The sequence below is a fragment of the Pseudonaja textilis genome, chromosome 1 (genome assembly GCF_049901715.1).
Source record: "Pseudonaja textilis isolate UNSWEBS1 chromosome 1, rPseTex1.2, whole genome shotgun sequence".
NCBI lineage: Eukaryota > Metazoa > Chordata > Lepidosauria > Squamata > Elapidae > Pseudonaja > Pseudonaja textilis.
This window is the reverse complement of record NC_141990.1, coordinates 629,045-644,442: the sequence shown is the minus strand read 5'-3', so window position 1 is coordinate 644,442 and position 15,398 is coordinate 629,045. Positions and strand designations below refer to the sequence as shown.

General features: G+C 54.3%; 1 protein-coding gene across 1 annotated transcript in view; it reads right to left on the bottom strand.

The window, feature by feature from the left end:
• Window positions 1-5,802: 5,802 nt before the first annotated feature.
• FOXN1 (forkhead box N1) overlaps window positions 5,803-15,398 on the bottom strand; it is a 28,097-nt gene continuing 18,501 nt past the window's right edge. The window contains exons 6-10 of the mRNA XM_087924078.1: window positions 12,508-12,715; window positions 10,640-10,753; window positions 10,186-10,356; window positions 6,026-7,207; window positions 5,803-5,978 (exon numbers count right to left, since the gene is read on the bottom strand). Coding sequence (XP_087780204.1) covers window positions 6,945-7,207; window positions 10,186-10,356; window positions 10,640-10,753; window positions 12,508-12,715 — 756 coding nt within the window. The 3' untranslated portion in view covers window positions 5,803-5,978; window positions 6,026-6,944. The remainder of the gene's footprint in view (window positions 5,979-6,025; window positions 7,208-10,185; window positions 10,357-10,639; window positions 10,754-12,507; window positions 12,716-15,398) is intronic.

Sequence of the window (15,398 nt, the reverse complement as noted above, 5' to 3'; positions counted from 1 at the left end):
AGAAGCAGCCCGGTGGCCAGGCCAGGCGCGCGGGGCAAGTTCTCCCCCCCCTGCCCTTTCCCCCCTCCCCTCCCTACCTCGTGTTGTCCGCAATGCAAGCAACGCAAGCCTTGTGTTCCTGCGCAGCCTGGATCAATTGCTTTTGGGGGGATATTTCTCTGCGGACCACCAAAATTTTCTCGCGGACCACCAGGGGTCTCCAGGCAACTGGTTGGCAACCACTGGTTTAGAGCCTCCTGCTTGGAGTAGGGGGTTGGACTAGAAGATCTCCAAGGGGCAACCCGGGATTCTTTGATGAAGGGAAGGGAAAGGAAAGGAAAGGAAAGGAAGGGAAAGGGAAGGAAGGAAGGAAGGAAAGGAAGGAAGGAAAGAAAGAAAAAAGGAAAGAAAGAAAGAAGGAAGAGAAGGGAGGAAGGAGATGGGAATGGGAGGGAGGGGGAAGGAAGGAAGGGAGGGAGGGAGGGCAATAGATGGAAACTAATCAAGGTGAGAAGCAACCTGGAATTCAGGAGACACTTTCTGACCCTGAGAACGACTCCCAGTGGGCTTTTGCCTTCCGAAATAGTGGGGGCTCCATCCCTGGAGGCTTTTAAGAAGAAACTGGACAGCCCCTTGTCCGAAGTGCTTATAGGTTCTCCTGTCTGGTCAGGGGGCTGGACTAGATGGCCTCTGAGCTCCTTTCCAGCCCTATTCTGATTCTGAATCAAAATCACATGAAAATGTCTGAAGGTGGCCTGGAGATTGAATCGCTGCAACTTGACTGATTTTCAGGCCTCCGGACAACCTTCCGAGGTCTCTGCCTGGGTGGTTGGGGGCCTTCAGGCGCCTCTTGCAAAGCCTTTGGGGGAAGGGCCCCCAGAGGTTGGTGTGGCAGGAGTCGGTCCACTCTTAACACCGACCTGGCTACCCACCGCATGGGCAGCAAAACGCCTCTGAAACCATCCCAAGGGGGCTTTCCCCCCCCGCAAGACTTTCCGTTCTTTTCCTTGAAGACGTTTCCCTTCTCCTCCAAGGAGCTTCTTCGGCTCCTACTGGATGGTGGGGAAGGGAAGGATTTATATTCCTTGCAGGCCGCCGGTCATTTGCATCGAGGTCTTTGTCTGCGTCCTCAGGGTCACCTGAGAGGTGCAGGTCTCTGAAACTAGAAACCGGGCCGGTTGCAGCCTTCAGGTGCGTTTCTGCGGAAGGTCCAACCTTCAGGTGCCACCTTTGGAGGTGGGGTCAGCGTCCCCCTCCCCTGGGCAGCAGCCGTGTGTGCTGCAGGGCGTGCAAATAAAAAGTCGGGGGAAGAGAAAATGGCGCCACTGAGTTCTGAAAGCTGGCATGTTCCCCCCCACCCCGCCCGGGAGGGAGCTGGAGCGCTTTGGCCCTAAAAGCAGAGGCGGGAAAGGTAAGGATATAAGGGGTGGGGGGGGGGGCTTTTTGGTGGGGCCTCGCTCTGAAAGTTCGGCCAACTGTATCAAATCAAGACTTCATCGTAAATGTCCACGTTTTATTCTGAATAGGATTAAATCTGGAGTGCCCCCACAAAAATAATAATAATACAGCATGCAAAATGACGCGCGAGGGAATCCTTTCCTTGCAGCTCATTCTGCCCTTTGACTGCTCACTGACGCCCCCCAGCCCCCCCATCAGGGGAAACACCTTGCAGGTGGTCCTGGTAGATGCAGATCAACACCCCCCAAAACCCCCCCCTCCCTGGCTGTTGCTCAGGCCCGTCCTGATTCTGCCCAGTTCTGGGATCAGTTGGTGCACCGCCAGCCACTCTGGAGTCGTGGGAGGCCTCCTTCTGCCCCCCCCCAGGCGAGGCAAATAGGCAGAAATGGTTTTGGGTGGGGGGAGAGGAAAAAACGAGTGGGAGGAGGAGGAAGAGTCTGGGGTCCGACTCTCTGAGCTTGGCTGCTTTTTTGCAGATGTCTCATTACCCAACTGGGCGACATTATCAGTTCTAGGAAGGAAGGAAAAAGGAAGAAGGGAGGAAAAAAGGGAAGAAGGAAGGAAGGGAAGGAAAGGGAGGATGGGAAGGAAGGAAAGAAGGAAGAAAAGAATGGGAAGGAGGGAAGGAAAGGAAGGATGGGAAGGAAAGGGAAGGAAGAAAGGATGGGATGGAGGAAGGAAGGAAGGAAAGGCAGGAAGGAAAGGAAGGAAAGAAGAAGAAAGGGAAGGAAGAAAAGGATGGGAAGGAAAGGGAAGGAAAGGAAGGATGGGAAGGAAAGAAGGAAGGAGGGAAGGAAGGAAGGATGGGAAGGAGGGAAGGAAAGAAGAAGGAAAGGGAAGGGAGGAGGAAGAAGGATGGGAAGGAGGGAAGGAAAGAGGATGGGAAGGAGGAAGGAAGGAAGGAAGGAAGGAGGGAAGAAAGAAGGAGGGAAGGAAGGAAGAAGGCTTGCAACCCCCCACACACACACACACAAAACCCTCCCAGTTTATTTCTGCAACGTTTGCATCCTGGGGAGATGACGGAGCAGGTAGCGCAGTTCTTTATCCCAGGCTGAGCTGGGAGGAATTGACGCCCGGCCCATTTCGTTCCCTGCCCTCGGGCAGCTAAGAGGCTCCGGCGGGGACTAAAAATAGCCGCCTCGGGGCTGCCTGCGGTTGTGGGTCGCCCAGGCAGGTGCCAGGCACAGCCTCACTGCTCCCAGCTAGCCGGCCCAAGAGCCTCGCTTGCCAGCTTCCTAAAAATAACCCTCAGAGAAAGAGAGCGAGATGGAAGACCTCACCTTATCCCAGAGGCCTTCCCACCCCCACCCACCCCCGGCCACTTTAAGACTGGGGGACTTCAACTCCCAGAATTCCTCAGCCAGCAAAGCTTATATAGAATAATAAGAGTGGCAAGGGATCTCGGAGGTCTTCTAGTCCAGCCCCTGCTCAGAATGGCTGTCCAATCTCTTCTTGGATTTGGGTGCGTCCACACGCACTTGGTGGGAATTGCTGTGTGTTGGTTGCTGAGCTCTGGACCCTCCACTGGGAAGCTGAGGAGACCCCCCACCCCCCAAGCAGAGGGGCACTGCGATGCCCTGGATTTAGGAGGACCCAGGCCCCCCCTCCCACTCTCGGCCCTGCCGGTCAGGGGGCCACCGCGGGTTTCTGGGCCACCGGGCAGCTCCATTTGGACCACCCCCAAAGCAGGCAGCCGCCTTCGCCAGCTGGATGCCCAGATAATCCAGCCAGGGAGGATAATTAAATCAGGATTAAAGTTGATGAGCAGCCACCTTCCTTATGGGGGGGACACCGAGGCCAGGCGGGCACAGCGACCTTGGCTGCCCTCCTCCTCCTCTGAGTAAACGGGGAAAGCTTTCTACCTGCATGAACAAAGCATCGCCTTGGAAGTTCAAACAGACAAAAGAAAAGCAACCCTCCGGTCCGTTTTTAACCCTCTGCGGCACACATTTGTCCCACTTGCGCTGATGATGTTACCTAGCTGGGTCATGAAACGTCTGCGAGAGGCGGGAGGGCACCAAGGGCTCCTCAATTCACCCGAGCTATATAAATATTCTCCTTTATGGCCTGCTAGACTGTCCCTGTTTTATTTTGCTGTCTGCCCGCCCGCCCGCCCGCCAGGGACAAAACTCTCCATTGTTTGGCTGTGGATGCTGGGCCTTTTTGCTCCTGGTTGTGTTGGCTAGCCGAATTGGGGCATCTTGACATGGAAACAGGAACTGAAAACGTCGGATTTTGTCTTGGGAGTCGGCAAACAGAGCTCTGTGAGAAACAGCGGATGTGCCCGTGGGGGTCCCAGGGTGGGTGATTGGGGGCATCTGCCAAGGGGCTGGCCCCAAGGAGAGACCCTTGAGGCTAGAGACCATGGAGGAAACAGGCTAAAAAGAGCGTAGTGCTTTTAAACCGTGGGAACTTGAAGAGGTGTGGACTGCAACTCCCAGAATTCCCCAGCCAGCTATGCTGGCTGGGAATTCTGGGAGTTGCAGTCCACACCTCTTCAAGTTCCCACGGTTTAAAAGCACTACTTTTAAAGCAACGGTCTTCAAACTTGGCAACTTTAAGACTTGTGGACTTCAACTCCCAGAATTCCTGAGCTGCCGTGACTGGTGGAGGAGGAATTCTGGGAGTTGAAGTCCACAAGTCTTAAAGTTGCCAAGTTTGAAGACCCCCTGTTTTAAAGCACGTTGCTCTGCATTTCCAGCACAAGCACCCACCAAATCTCCCCGCAGCGCCATCGTTTAGCACAGGGGTCTCCAAACTTGACCGCTTGGAAGACTTGTGGACTTCAACTCCCAAAATTCCTCCTCCTCCTCCGGTCATGTTAACCTCAGGAATTCTGGGAGTTGAAGTCCACAAGTCTTAAAACAGTCAAGGTGGAAGATTCTTGGAACTTTAGCAGCAGATGATCCTAAATTAAAATAAAAATTACTTTACAATTATTTAATTTTTTAAAAAAGATTTTCTTTCTCAAAACTACAACTTCCTGGGATGTTTTTTTTGGCCTCTTGATCAGGGCTTCCGTGGCCAGAAAAAAAACGTTTAAAAGCCATTGTAGGTTGCCATCTGTATGGGAGCCCCTATCCCAGCCTGGGACGCCCCCCCCAAAAAACCCCTGATTCAAAGCCTGCCCCTCTTGTCTAGTTATTTAAAAGCACAACCGGGATAATACATGGATCCTATTTCCTCTCTCAGGAACGAAAAAAGAGACGTGTTTTCCTTGGGCGAGGACCATTTTCTTACAGAAAAGATGAAAATATATATATATTTAAAGCATGTCAAGCAGGCACCCTGTGCTTGGAGTTGGTTTTATAGAAGGAAATGGGTGGGTGCCCCCCAGAGTGTCCCCCCATCAGCTGTTCTCTGCCACTGACCACCACCTCTGTCTTGGCTGTGGCTTATGGGTCTGGAGTGGGGCACCTTTGCTTGGGCCACGAGGCCCCCCTGGATGCACCCAGTCTTGAGGAGCTGAAAGAATTTCAGAGCAAATAGCATTTCTCTTTCTTTTTTTTCTTCCTTCCTTCCTTCCTTCCCTCCTTCCTTCCTTCCTTCCTTCCTTCCTTCCTTCCTAACTTCCTTCTACTTTCTTTTTTCTTTTTCTTTCTTTTCTTTTCCTTCCTTCCTTCTTTTTCTTCGTTCTCTTTTTCTTCCTAACTTCCACTTTTTCTTTTCTTTTTCTTTCTTTTGTCTTTTTCTTCCTAACTTCCTTCCACTTTTTCTTTTTCTTTCTTTTCTTTTCCTTCCTTCCTTCCTTCTTTTCTTTGTTCTCTTTTTCTTCCTAACTTCCACTTTTTCTTTTCTTTTTCTTTCTTTTGTCTTTTTCTTCCTCTCTTCCTAACTTCCTTCCACTTCCTTTCTTTCATTCCTTTCTTTCTCCTTCCTTCTTGTCTTTCTGTTTCTTTCTTTCTCTTTCTTTCTTGGCCATCTCTTTTTCTTCCTTCCTAACTTCCAGTTTCTTTCTTTCTCTCTCTCTTTCCTTCCTTTTTCATTTTCTTTCCTCCTCCTCCTCCTCCTCCTCCTCTTCCTCCTCCTCTTCCCTCCAGAGGCTTGGGGGGGAGGGGCCTCCATCACCGGAGGCTTTTTAGAAGCGATTGAGCAGCCATTCGTCTGGAATGGTGTGTAGGGTCTCCTGCTTGACCAGGGGGTTGGACTAGAAGACCTCTAAGGTACCTTCCAACTCTATTATTCTAGTCTAACTTGGCCTCATTTACCCAGCTGCCATTAGGTGGCGCCAAAGGAACAACCACACACTGACATTCCCAGCCTCACCAGTCAGCAGCTCCACTAGAGGGCAGCCTTCCCTTTCAAATAAACGGTGCAAATAAAGAGAATTTATTGTGCGGAGTTTTGGACAAAATCCAGAGTGCTGGGAAGTGGGAAAAAAAGCCGTGAGGTGAGTGAAGCCTTTGCAGGGTTTCATTAAAGGCGAAAATCTGAAATTGCTGTACATTAATCAAGCATCACTCAGGTGTGGAGCGGATGCGTGTGGGGGTGTCCAACCTGGGACACTTGGAAGGCTTGCGGACTTCAACTCCCAGAATTCCCTCAGCCAGCATGCGCTGACTGGGGAATTCTGGGAGTTGAAGTCCACAGGTCTTCAAGAGGCCCAAGTTGGCCACCTCTGGTGTAAACACATCTTGTTGGAGATGCAACTTACATGAATAAAATTCATTCGAAGGTTTTTCCCAAAGATTTTGCGCCTTTCTTGGCCCCCTTCAAATCAAACCCTACTTTTGTCTTTGCAAGATTAAAATGGCCCCGAGGGGGAAGACTTTGGTCCAAAGTGCTACATTCCTTATCCGTACAGTTAAGAAGATTTTACATCGCTTGCGACAAACACGCAGTCTTCTCTCTGGGAGGTGTCTGCCTTTGGGGGGGGGCACTTTTCCTAGGCTACGGCGCTAGGCTTGGCCAAGTGAGTTGGGCTGGGTCCTCTTCAGCCCTGGCACCACCTGGGTAAGGCAGCCTCTCCTTCCTCCCTCCCTGGGCTGTTTTGAGCATGTGTCCAGAAAGCCATTCGGAGCGTAATTTTGAACCTCGTTTCGCAAACGTCGTCCCTGGTGGCCTCAATCCTTTGTCTGGAAGACGGGGTGCCGATTCATTTGCCCAGGGTGCCACACGAGAACCTGGGACTCTGGTGGAGGGCTGGGAAGGCTGTGTAGGCATGTATACCTGCACATACATAAATGGGGGCGGGGGGGCAATAGCACGTGTCTTCAAAATGGAAAGCAATCCCAGTGGCCAGACAGGCAGAGCCAAAAGGGCCGGAGGGCTGTAAAATGCCCAGGTTTCGTCTGGACTCTCGGCCAACGTGCTTTCTGACCGTCCCGGCTTGTGGCGAGTCATCCCTTGGTCCCCGGCATCGTGAGCAGGTGCAGGATGGCATTTCAAGAGGCACTTAGGTACCGTTGGAGGATCTCGGGGTTGTGGGGTGGGGGGCCTCCTGTGGATTTGCCCAAGGGATTTTCAAGCCAAACTCTGCCAGAGCCTCCCCCGGTCTGGCTTGGGGTCTAAACCAGAGCGATGGGCTTGGAGCCCGAAGGGTTCAGGTAGGTGGGGGCCGGTCCCGTGTCCAGTTCCAGGAAGGCGGAGTAGAGCGTGGTCAGTTGAACATCCGGTAGGTTGTGGTGCTGGGGGAGTTTGTCGCCGCCGTGGTTGGCATCCGCTGGGCAGGGGGCCAGGAAGTCCGGCTGGGCAGCGGTCGGGGAGGCCGAAATGAGGCCCAGCGGCTCCGTCGCCAGGCTGTCATCCTTCAATGCCTCCCAGAGGGTCCCTGCGGGGAGGATGACAAGAGACCAGGTGGGGTGGGCGGGGGCGCAAGAGGTGGGGGACCGTTTTCCTCTCCCCCAAAGGAAAGCCAGAAAGGGGTCAGTGGGCGGAGGGGGGGAGGAGCATACAGGACAGGTAATCCTCGACTTATAACCATTCATTTAGTGACCATTCACGGGAGCAGTGCGGTGGCCTAGAGGTGGAGCTCTCCCCCCCCCAACCAGGAGGCTGTGAGTTCGATGCTGGGTAGCAGCAGCTATTTCTCTCTCTCAGCACAAGGAGAATATTATCTGCTGAGAAAAAAAAACTCCGCCCTGGGGACAGGAAGGGCATCCGGCCATTCAAACGCTCTGCTCCATTCAATTGGCCAGACTCCACCCCGCAGGGGATTATGGGGTCGTTAAAAGAGGGTGGGGATGATTTAGGGACCGTTCAAGATTACAACTTATGGCCGCTGCTCGTGCCACTGACTTGTATTTATGTCGCAGTGTCCTGGGGGGGTGTCACGTGAACCCCCTTTGCGACTGTTTGACCAGCAAAGTCAAGGGACGGGGGAGCCAGATTCACTTAACGACTAACTGAACGATGGCAGGGATTTGTTTAAGAAGCCCCTGCCAGGAACGGGGACCAAACGGGGCAATAATATCCTCTTAACCACGCCTGAATTGTGGTCATAAGTCGAGGATTGCCTGTATGGAGAGAAAGGGGAGAGTTGGCAGTGCCCTCGACTTGAAGGGCATTTGTGAATGCCCCCCCACCGCCGAGAGAGCTAAACCGTGCCTGGGCCCACCTGCCTCTATGCCAGCCGTCAAAAGAGCCACCGTCCCCCATGGCTGCCCCTGCCAGGGCTGACCGGATGGCACATGACCCCACCTCCTTCCAAAAGCCATTTTCGGAGAGGGGCTGAGAGAAAGGCTGTCTCTGCTTGCCCCTTTCTCTCAGCTGCTCCCCCAAAAGGGGTCCAACCAGACCAGGGGTCTCCAACTTGTCCACTTTAAGACTGGTGGACTTCAACTCCCAGAATTCCTCAGCCAGCAGACCGGGGGTCTCCCACCTTGGCCACTTTAAGAGTGGTGGACTTCAACTCCCAGAATTCCTCAGCCAGCAGACTGGGGGCTTCCACCTTGGCCCCTTTAAGACTGGTGGACTTCAACTCCCAGAATTCCTTAGCCAGCAGACCGGGAGAGTCTCCTACCTTGGCCACTTGAAGACTGGTGGACTTCAACTCCCAGAATTCCTCAGCCAGCAGACTGGGGTCTCCCACCTTGGCCACTTTAAGAGTGGTGGACTTCAACTCCCAGAATTCCTTAGCCAGCAGACCGGGAGGGTCTCCCACCTTGGCCCCTTGAAGACTGGTGGACTTCAACTCCCAGAATTCCTCAGGCAGCAGACCGGGGGTCTCCCACCTTGGCCACTTGAAGACTGGTGGACTTCAACTCCCAGAATTCCTCAGCCAGCAGACAGGGGGTCTCCCACCTTGGCCACTTGAAGACTGGTGGACTTCAACTCCCAGAATTCCTCAGCCAGCAGACAGGGGTCTCCCACCTTGGCCACTTTAAGAGTGGTGGACTTCAACTCCCAGAATTCCTTAGCCAGCAGACCGGGAGGGTCTCCCACCTTGGCCCCTTGAAGACTGGTGGACTTCAACTCCCAGAATTCCTTAGCCAGCAGACCGGGAGGGTCTCCCACCTTGGCCACTTGAAGACTGGTGGACTTCAACTCCCAGAATTCCTCAGGCAGCAGACCGGGGGTCTCCCACCTTGGGCACTTCAAGACTGGTGGACTTCAACTCCCAGAATTCCTCAGGCAGCAGACCGGGGGTCTCCCACCTTGGCCCCTTGAAGACTGGTGGACTTCAACTCCCAGAATTCCTCAGGCAGCAGACCGGGGGTCTCCCACCTTGGCCACTTCAAGACTGGTGGACTTCAACTCCCAGAATTCCTCAGGCAGCAGACCGGGGGTCTCCCACCTTGGCCACTTGAAGACTGGTGGACTTCAACTCCCAGAATTCCTCAGCCAGCAGACCGGGGTGGTCTCCCACCTTGGCCACTTTAAGAGTGGTGGACTTCAACTCCCAGAATTCCTCAGCCAGCAGACTGGGGGCTTCCACCTTGGCCCCTTTAAGACTGGTGGACTTCAACTCCCAGAATTCCTTAGCCAGCAGACCGGGAGGGTCTCCCACCTTGGCCACTTGAAGACTGGTGGACTTCAACTCCCAGAATTCCTCAGCCAGCAGACTGGGGTCTCCCACCTTGGCCACTTTAAGAGTGGTGGACTTCAACTCCCAGAATTCCTTAGCCAGCAGACCGGGAGGGTCTCCCACCTTGGCCCCTTGAAGACTGGTGGACTTCAACTCCCAGAATTCCTCAGGCAGCAGACCGGGGTCTCCCACCTTGGCCACTTGAAGACTGGTGGACTTCAACTCCCAGAATTCCTCAGCCAGCAGACAGGGGGTCTCCCACCTTGGCCACTTTAAGAGTGGTGGACTTCAACTCCCAGAATTCCTTAGCCAGCAGACCGGGAGGGTCTCCCACCTTGGCCCCTTGAAGACTGGTGGACTTCAACTCCCAGAATTCCTTAGCCAGCAGACCGGGAGGGTCTCCCACCTTGGCCACTTGAAGACTGGTGGACTTCAACTCCCAGAATTCCTCAGGCAGCAGACTGGGGGGTCTCCCACCTTGGCCCCTTTAAGACTGGTGGACTTCAACTCCCAGAATTCTCCAGCCAGCAGACCGGGGGTCTCCCACCTTGGCCCCTTTAAGACTGGTGGACTTCAACTCCCAGAATTCCTCAGGCAGCAGACCGGGAGGGTCTCCCACCTTGGCCACTTGAAGACTGGTGGACTTCAACTCCCAGAATTCTCAGCCAGCAGACCGGGGTCTCCCACCTTGGCCCCTTTAAGACTGGTGGACTTCAACTCCCAGAATTCTCCAGCCAATGTTGGCCAGGTTTGGGGACCCTGATCCAGAGGGGAAGGGGTACCTTGGAGGTCGAACCCGGTGATGGAGGGGTTCAAGGCGTCGACATCCATGCTGAGGTCGCCATCCAGAAGCAGCAGCTCCGGCCTGGAGGCTGCCAGCATCTTCATCCCACATCCCGGGGGGCTCTGGGCCGGCAGAGGGGAAGGCAGAGCCCCCTGTCCATTCTGGGCATCTGCAGGGAGTGGGGAGAACGTGGTGAGTGTCCGGCGTTGGGTGAGGCAGGAGGGGTGGGAGGGAAGAAGACGGGGAGGGGGGCTCTCCCTGACTCCCTGTTCTCCCACTTCCCCAGATGGTGGCTGGGCCGGCTCGTCTGCTCCCCACCCCTCCCTGCCCCAAAGGATGGATGGGGCCGCTCCTTCGCTCCCCATTCACTTGGAGGAAGGTTGGGGTGCTCTCCACCCCCCGACCCGCTCCCTGTGCTGGGGGAGGGGGGCAGCAAGGGGTTGGAGGCTCACAGAGAGGCAGTGGCTGGAGCGGCATCTGCCCGGAGTCGGAGGGACCCCCGACGCCAGCTGGACTGCAGGACAGGCGCTTCTCTGACTTGTCCCCGATCAGAATTTCCAGTTCTTCTAAAAAAAAATAATGAAAAGGAAGCCTCAGCACCGAAGAAGACTTTTCAGGGTGGATTTTCCCCGCTTCTGCCCCCTCAAAGCCTCCTGCTCCTGTGCCCGAGACCCCTCAGAAGTGCCCTGTGGTGACCTGGGATGCAGCAAGAAGGCAACACTGCCAGAAAATAGGCCTGAGTCCCTTTATTTGCTCCAATTTTGCCCCCAACGTCCCGGTTACTCTCCAGCCTGGAGAAAAACTCTCCCACGAACCTGCAACAGCCTCTGGCTGCAGTCCAAACGCTGTAAGCAGAATGGCTGCAATCAAGCAGTCCAGCCGGGCTAGAGAAGCACAGAGAGGCACGGCGATAATTCACACAGACAGGAGGAAGGCCAGGAATGCAGGCTAAAACTCACAACGCTAGATGAACTCAGCGTTTGTTCCTGCCAAACGTCCCTCCCAACCGCCTCTTCTTTAAACTCCATCCCCACAGCCGACGGAGCCCCTCTCCCGGTCAACTGTTCATCTCCCCGCTCAGATTCAGACTCCAAGGGGAGGGGCATGACACACCTGGGGAGGGGGGTGAAGCTCTGCCTGACCCGGTCTGGAATTGGGGCCATCCAGCCTCCTGCACCATCTATTTTTCTTCACGGGTTTTTCTTTGATGCTAAAAGGTTTCTGGTCACCCAAAGGGGTTTTCTTCCAAGGGTTTTAAAACGTACACAGCCCAAGGACCGACTAGATGCTCAGGGCCCCACCCAGGCTGCGTTTTGCAGGGGCCCCTAGAACTGCTATCTATACTTCCGCAGCCCAACACCTCCAGCTCTTGGATCTTAACTGACAACTCAAACAATGTTGGCTTGCTCAAAGGTGGTTTTTACAAAATGGCAGTTTGGATTTTCTTGAGTTTTTTTTCCCCCCCCGAAGAGGTTTTGCTTCTCATCCAAGAAGGCTTCCTCGGTTCTGAGTGAAGGGTGAAGAATGAACCGAAGAAGAACTGAGGAAGCTTTTTTGGTGAGAAGCAAAATGTCTTCAAGGTGAAAAGAAAGTCTTCAAGAAGTCCAACTTTTGGGGAGAACCAGAATTGCCGTAGAGCAAGGCTCTTCCAACCTTTGGCCACTTTAAGACTTGTGGACTTCAACTCCAAAGCTGGCTGAGGAATTCTGGGAGTTGAAGTCCACAAGCCTTAAAGTGGCCAAAGGTTGGAGTCCCTGCCAGAGAGAATATCGGGTTACCTGTTGGCTGAATTCTCTTTCTGCTTTGTTCCCAGGTGACTAATTCCCAGGTTTAGTTACCTTGCCAAATTAGCTCCCCGATCGGCTTTGCCAATTTAATTCCCTCTTTGGCTATTGTCACGCAACCTCTCCCAGATTAACTCCGGATTGACTATGCAAGAGGCATTCTCGGAAAATTGGGGTTATTTTGGGGGGTTCCACCTGGCTGCCCCCCGCCTCCCGCTTCCCATTTAGCTTGGACCACAGTTATACAACTATAAATCTTTTGCCCTGGGAATGAAAATTGGTCCAGCCGTTCTGGGCAAATGAAGTAATAAAAATTAATAGGGGGGAAAAAGCCCGTTTCTTTTTCCTTCTCAACCTCATCCAAAAGGGAGACCCCCCCCTCTCCTGCCAAACCAGGGATGCTAAAGGGCGGAGCCTAAGTCCCCATCCCACCCCTCCTGCCTTGATGCTCTGGGGGGGCTGCTTCCCAGCGAGGGCCCACCCCCGGTGCCCGGGGCCCGGAGGCCGGCTCTGCCAAGGGGCCCCTCCCTCCCCACCTGGCTTGGCCATGCTCTTCCGGATGGCCACGGGGTCCTTCCGCTTCCACTTCTGGAGCTCCTCCTGCATCTTGTCGACCTTGGCCGGGTTGAGGGCCCACAGGCAGCCCTTCCGGGAGGAGCCGCCGGCCTTGTTCTCCACCTTCTCGAAGCATTTGTTCAGGGACAGGTTGTGCCGGACCGAGTTCTTCCAACCATCCGGTGCCGTCTAAGAGCAAGGAAGCAGAATCACAACCATTCAGACAGCGGCAATTGGAGGAAAGAAATGGTCCAGCCGTTGAGTAGTGAAGGCCCCAGGCTGGGTATCAGGTGGCTGCGAGTTCTAGTTCAGCCTTAGGTGTGAAAGCCCACCGGGGTGGCTTTGGGCCAGTCACCAGGAGACGGTGAGTTCTAGGTCCAAATTAGGTACGAAATCCAGCTGGGTGACTTTGGGCTTGTTACCGTCTCCTTTTCCTCGTTTTTAATCTCGAGCAAAAGTCCAGAATTTGTTTGCGAGCAAAAACAAACCTAGATAAATTATGGTTCTTTAATTAAAACAGTCAATATCACCATCAAAGCACCCGAAGGCCAGAAAAGGAACAATGGATGGAAATGAACAAGGAGAGATTCAACCTGGAAATAGGGAGGAATTTTCCCGACAGGGAGAACAATCCACCCATGGAAGAGAAGTTGGAAGTTGTGGGAGCACCATCACTTGAGACCTTCAAGAAGAGACTGGACTGCCATCTGCCAGAAATGGTGTAGAAGGGTCTCCTGCTTGGGCAGGGGGTTGGACTAGATGACCTACAAGGTCCCTTCCAGTTCTGATTATCTGTTCTGTCTGCTCACTCCCTTTTACCATCCAAGCTTTTGTTGTGGGAATTTGCCTGTCTTTGTGTCTCTGAGATTCTCACTCTCTCAAGGCGTAGAATAGCGAAGTTCCTTTAAAAGCCGAATAAACTGGACAAAAAATTGACCTCCTCGAGTGAGTTGCAACCCCCCCCCCCGGACCCCAGACCCAAGTTGGGGCTCACCTCAGGAAGCTTTGCTCTAATCCGCGTTTTATTCTTTGCGCAGCCAAATGCTTGCAGCAAAAGCCAGCCCCCACCCCACCCCCATCAGGTGACCACGCAGCGCCCCACACAGGAAGGGGCCGAGGTGGGCAGAGCCTACTCTGGTGGCGGGGTGGTGGTGGGGTCTTTTAAAATTCCCTCAGTCGTGCGGGGAGTGGGGGGGTGGGAAACGGGGCAGGGGAACGGGCGATGGGGGCAGAGAAGGCAGCCGGCCAGAGAGATCCGTGTCGCGCAATTGTCGGAGCTGGAATGCCCTTCCCCGTGTGCGGCTGCTCTGTGTTTACACACAAGCGCTCCCAATTCTTCCACTGTTGTGGGTCCTGCTTGGAGGGGCCCTCGGGAGGAAGAGCCACACAAGGCTTCCCCACAGCTAGAGGGGAATCCCAATGGAAGGGGATATCTGTGGGGGTGGGGCTCTCTGAGCTGGGTGGTTTTGTTGCAGACGTTTCGTGACCCAGCTAGGGAACATCATCAGTGCTGGAAGGAAGGAGGAGGAGGAGGAGAAGGAAAGGGACTATGGAGGCCTTGGGGCTCTCTGAGCTGGGTGGTTTTGTTGCAGACGTTTTGTGACCCAGCTAGGGAACATCATCAGTGCTGGAAGGGGGGAGGAGGAGGAGGAGGAGGAAGGCTGTGGGTCCTTATTGCTCTCTGTGCCGGGTGCTTTTCTTGCAGAGGTTTCGTGACCCAACTAGGGAACATCATCAGTGCTAGAAGGGAGGGTGGTTGAGGAGGAGGAGGAGCAGGAGGAGGAGGAGGAGGAAAGGGACTATGGAGGCCTTGGGGCTCTCTGAGCTTGGTGGTTTTGTTGCAGACGTTTCGCGACCCAGCTAGGGAACATCATCAGTGCTGGAAGGGGGGCGTTCAGAGAAGAGGAGGAGGAGGAGAGGGAAGAAGAGGAAGGGGAGGAGGCGGAGGGGGACTGTGGAGTCCTTGGTGCTTCTTTCTTGCAGGCTTTTCACCCCTCAATATTGCGCAGATGTTCCCAGTCGGGTCGTGAGATGTTTGCAAGAAAGCTACCGAACTCGGAGACCCCCAAGGACCCACACCCCACGGAGCCTTCCTCCCCCTCCTGTCCTTGACTCCCTTCCAGGATGCTTCCCAAAACAACAGGTGCACCTCACCTTCGGCTCCTCCCAAAGATACACCTGCCCGCATCGTTTGGGACACGGAAACCCTCGCCCAGGCAGAGCCGACAATGCCGAAGCTCTCATTGTTGCTGACACAGATTGTCCCTGTGAGGTTTTTTTTTCTTTTTCTTATCTCACCTTAACAAGGAATAAAGCAGAATTGCGGAATTCTGAGATGGAAAGTCATCGGATGACAAGATGGAAAGTTGCACGACAGGACCTGCTAGTGCGTCAGAGGACAAGGGAGCCTTCAAAGCCACAGAGGCCGAAATCCCGGCTCTGAAAAAGCCAACTAGCGACCACTCTCGGGCAGGCACGGTGACAGCGTACGAAAAGGTGGGTCCTATCTGAGGGGGCTGGACTAGATGACCTCTAGGATCTGCTCCACCTCTACGATTCTGTGAAAAAGTGGAGGATTCCCGGCGAGACCAAGAAAAGCGCAAAGGCCTCAACAGACAGCAAGTTGTGTTGAGAAAGGTGCTCCGCAAGAGGAGCTGCGCCAGAACCGACAGACTGGCGACACAGCAACAAAAGCCCCCCAGAACTTCCTCAGGGGTCCCCAAACTTGGGCCACTTTCAGACTGGTGGACTCAGCAGAGCTGGCTGAGGAATTCTGGGAGTTGAAGTCCACAAGTGGCCAAGTTTGGAGGCCTCTGTCCTACATAAACCGAAAGGAGGTTCCAGGAGGGATAAAACAGGAGGCCTCTACAAC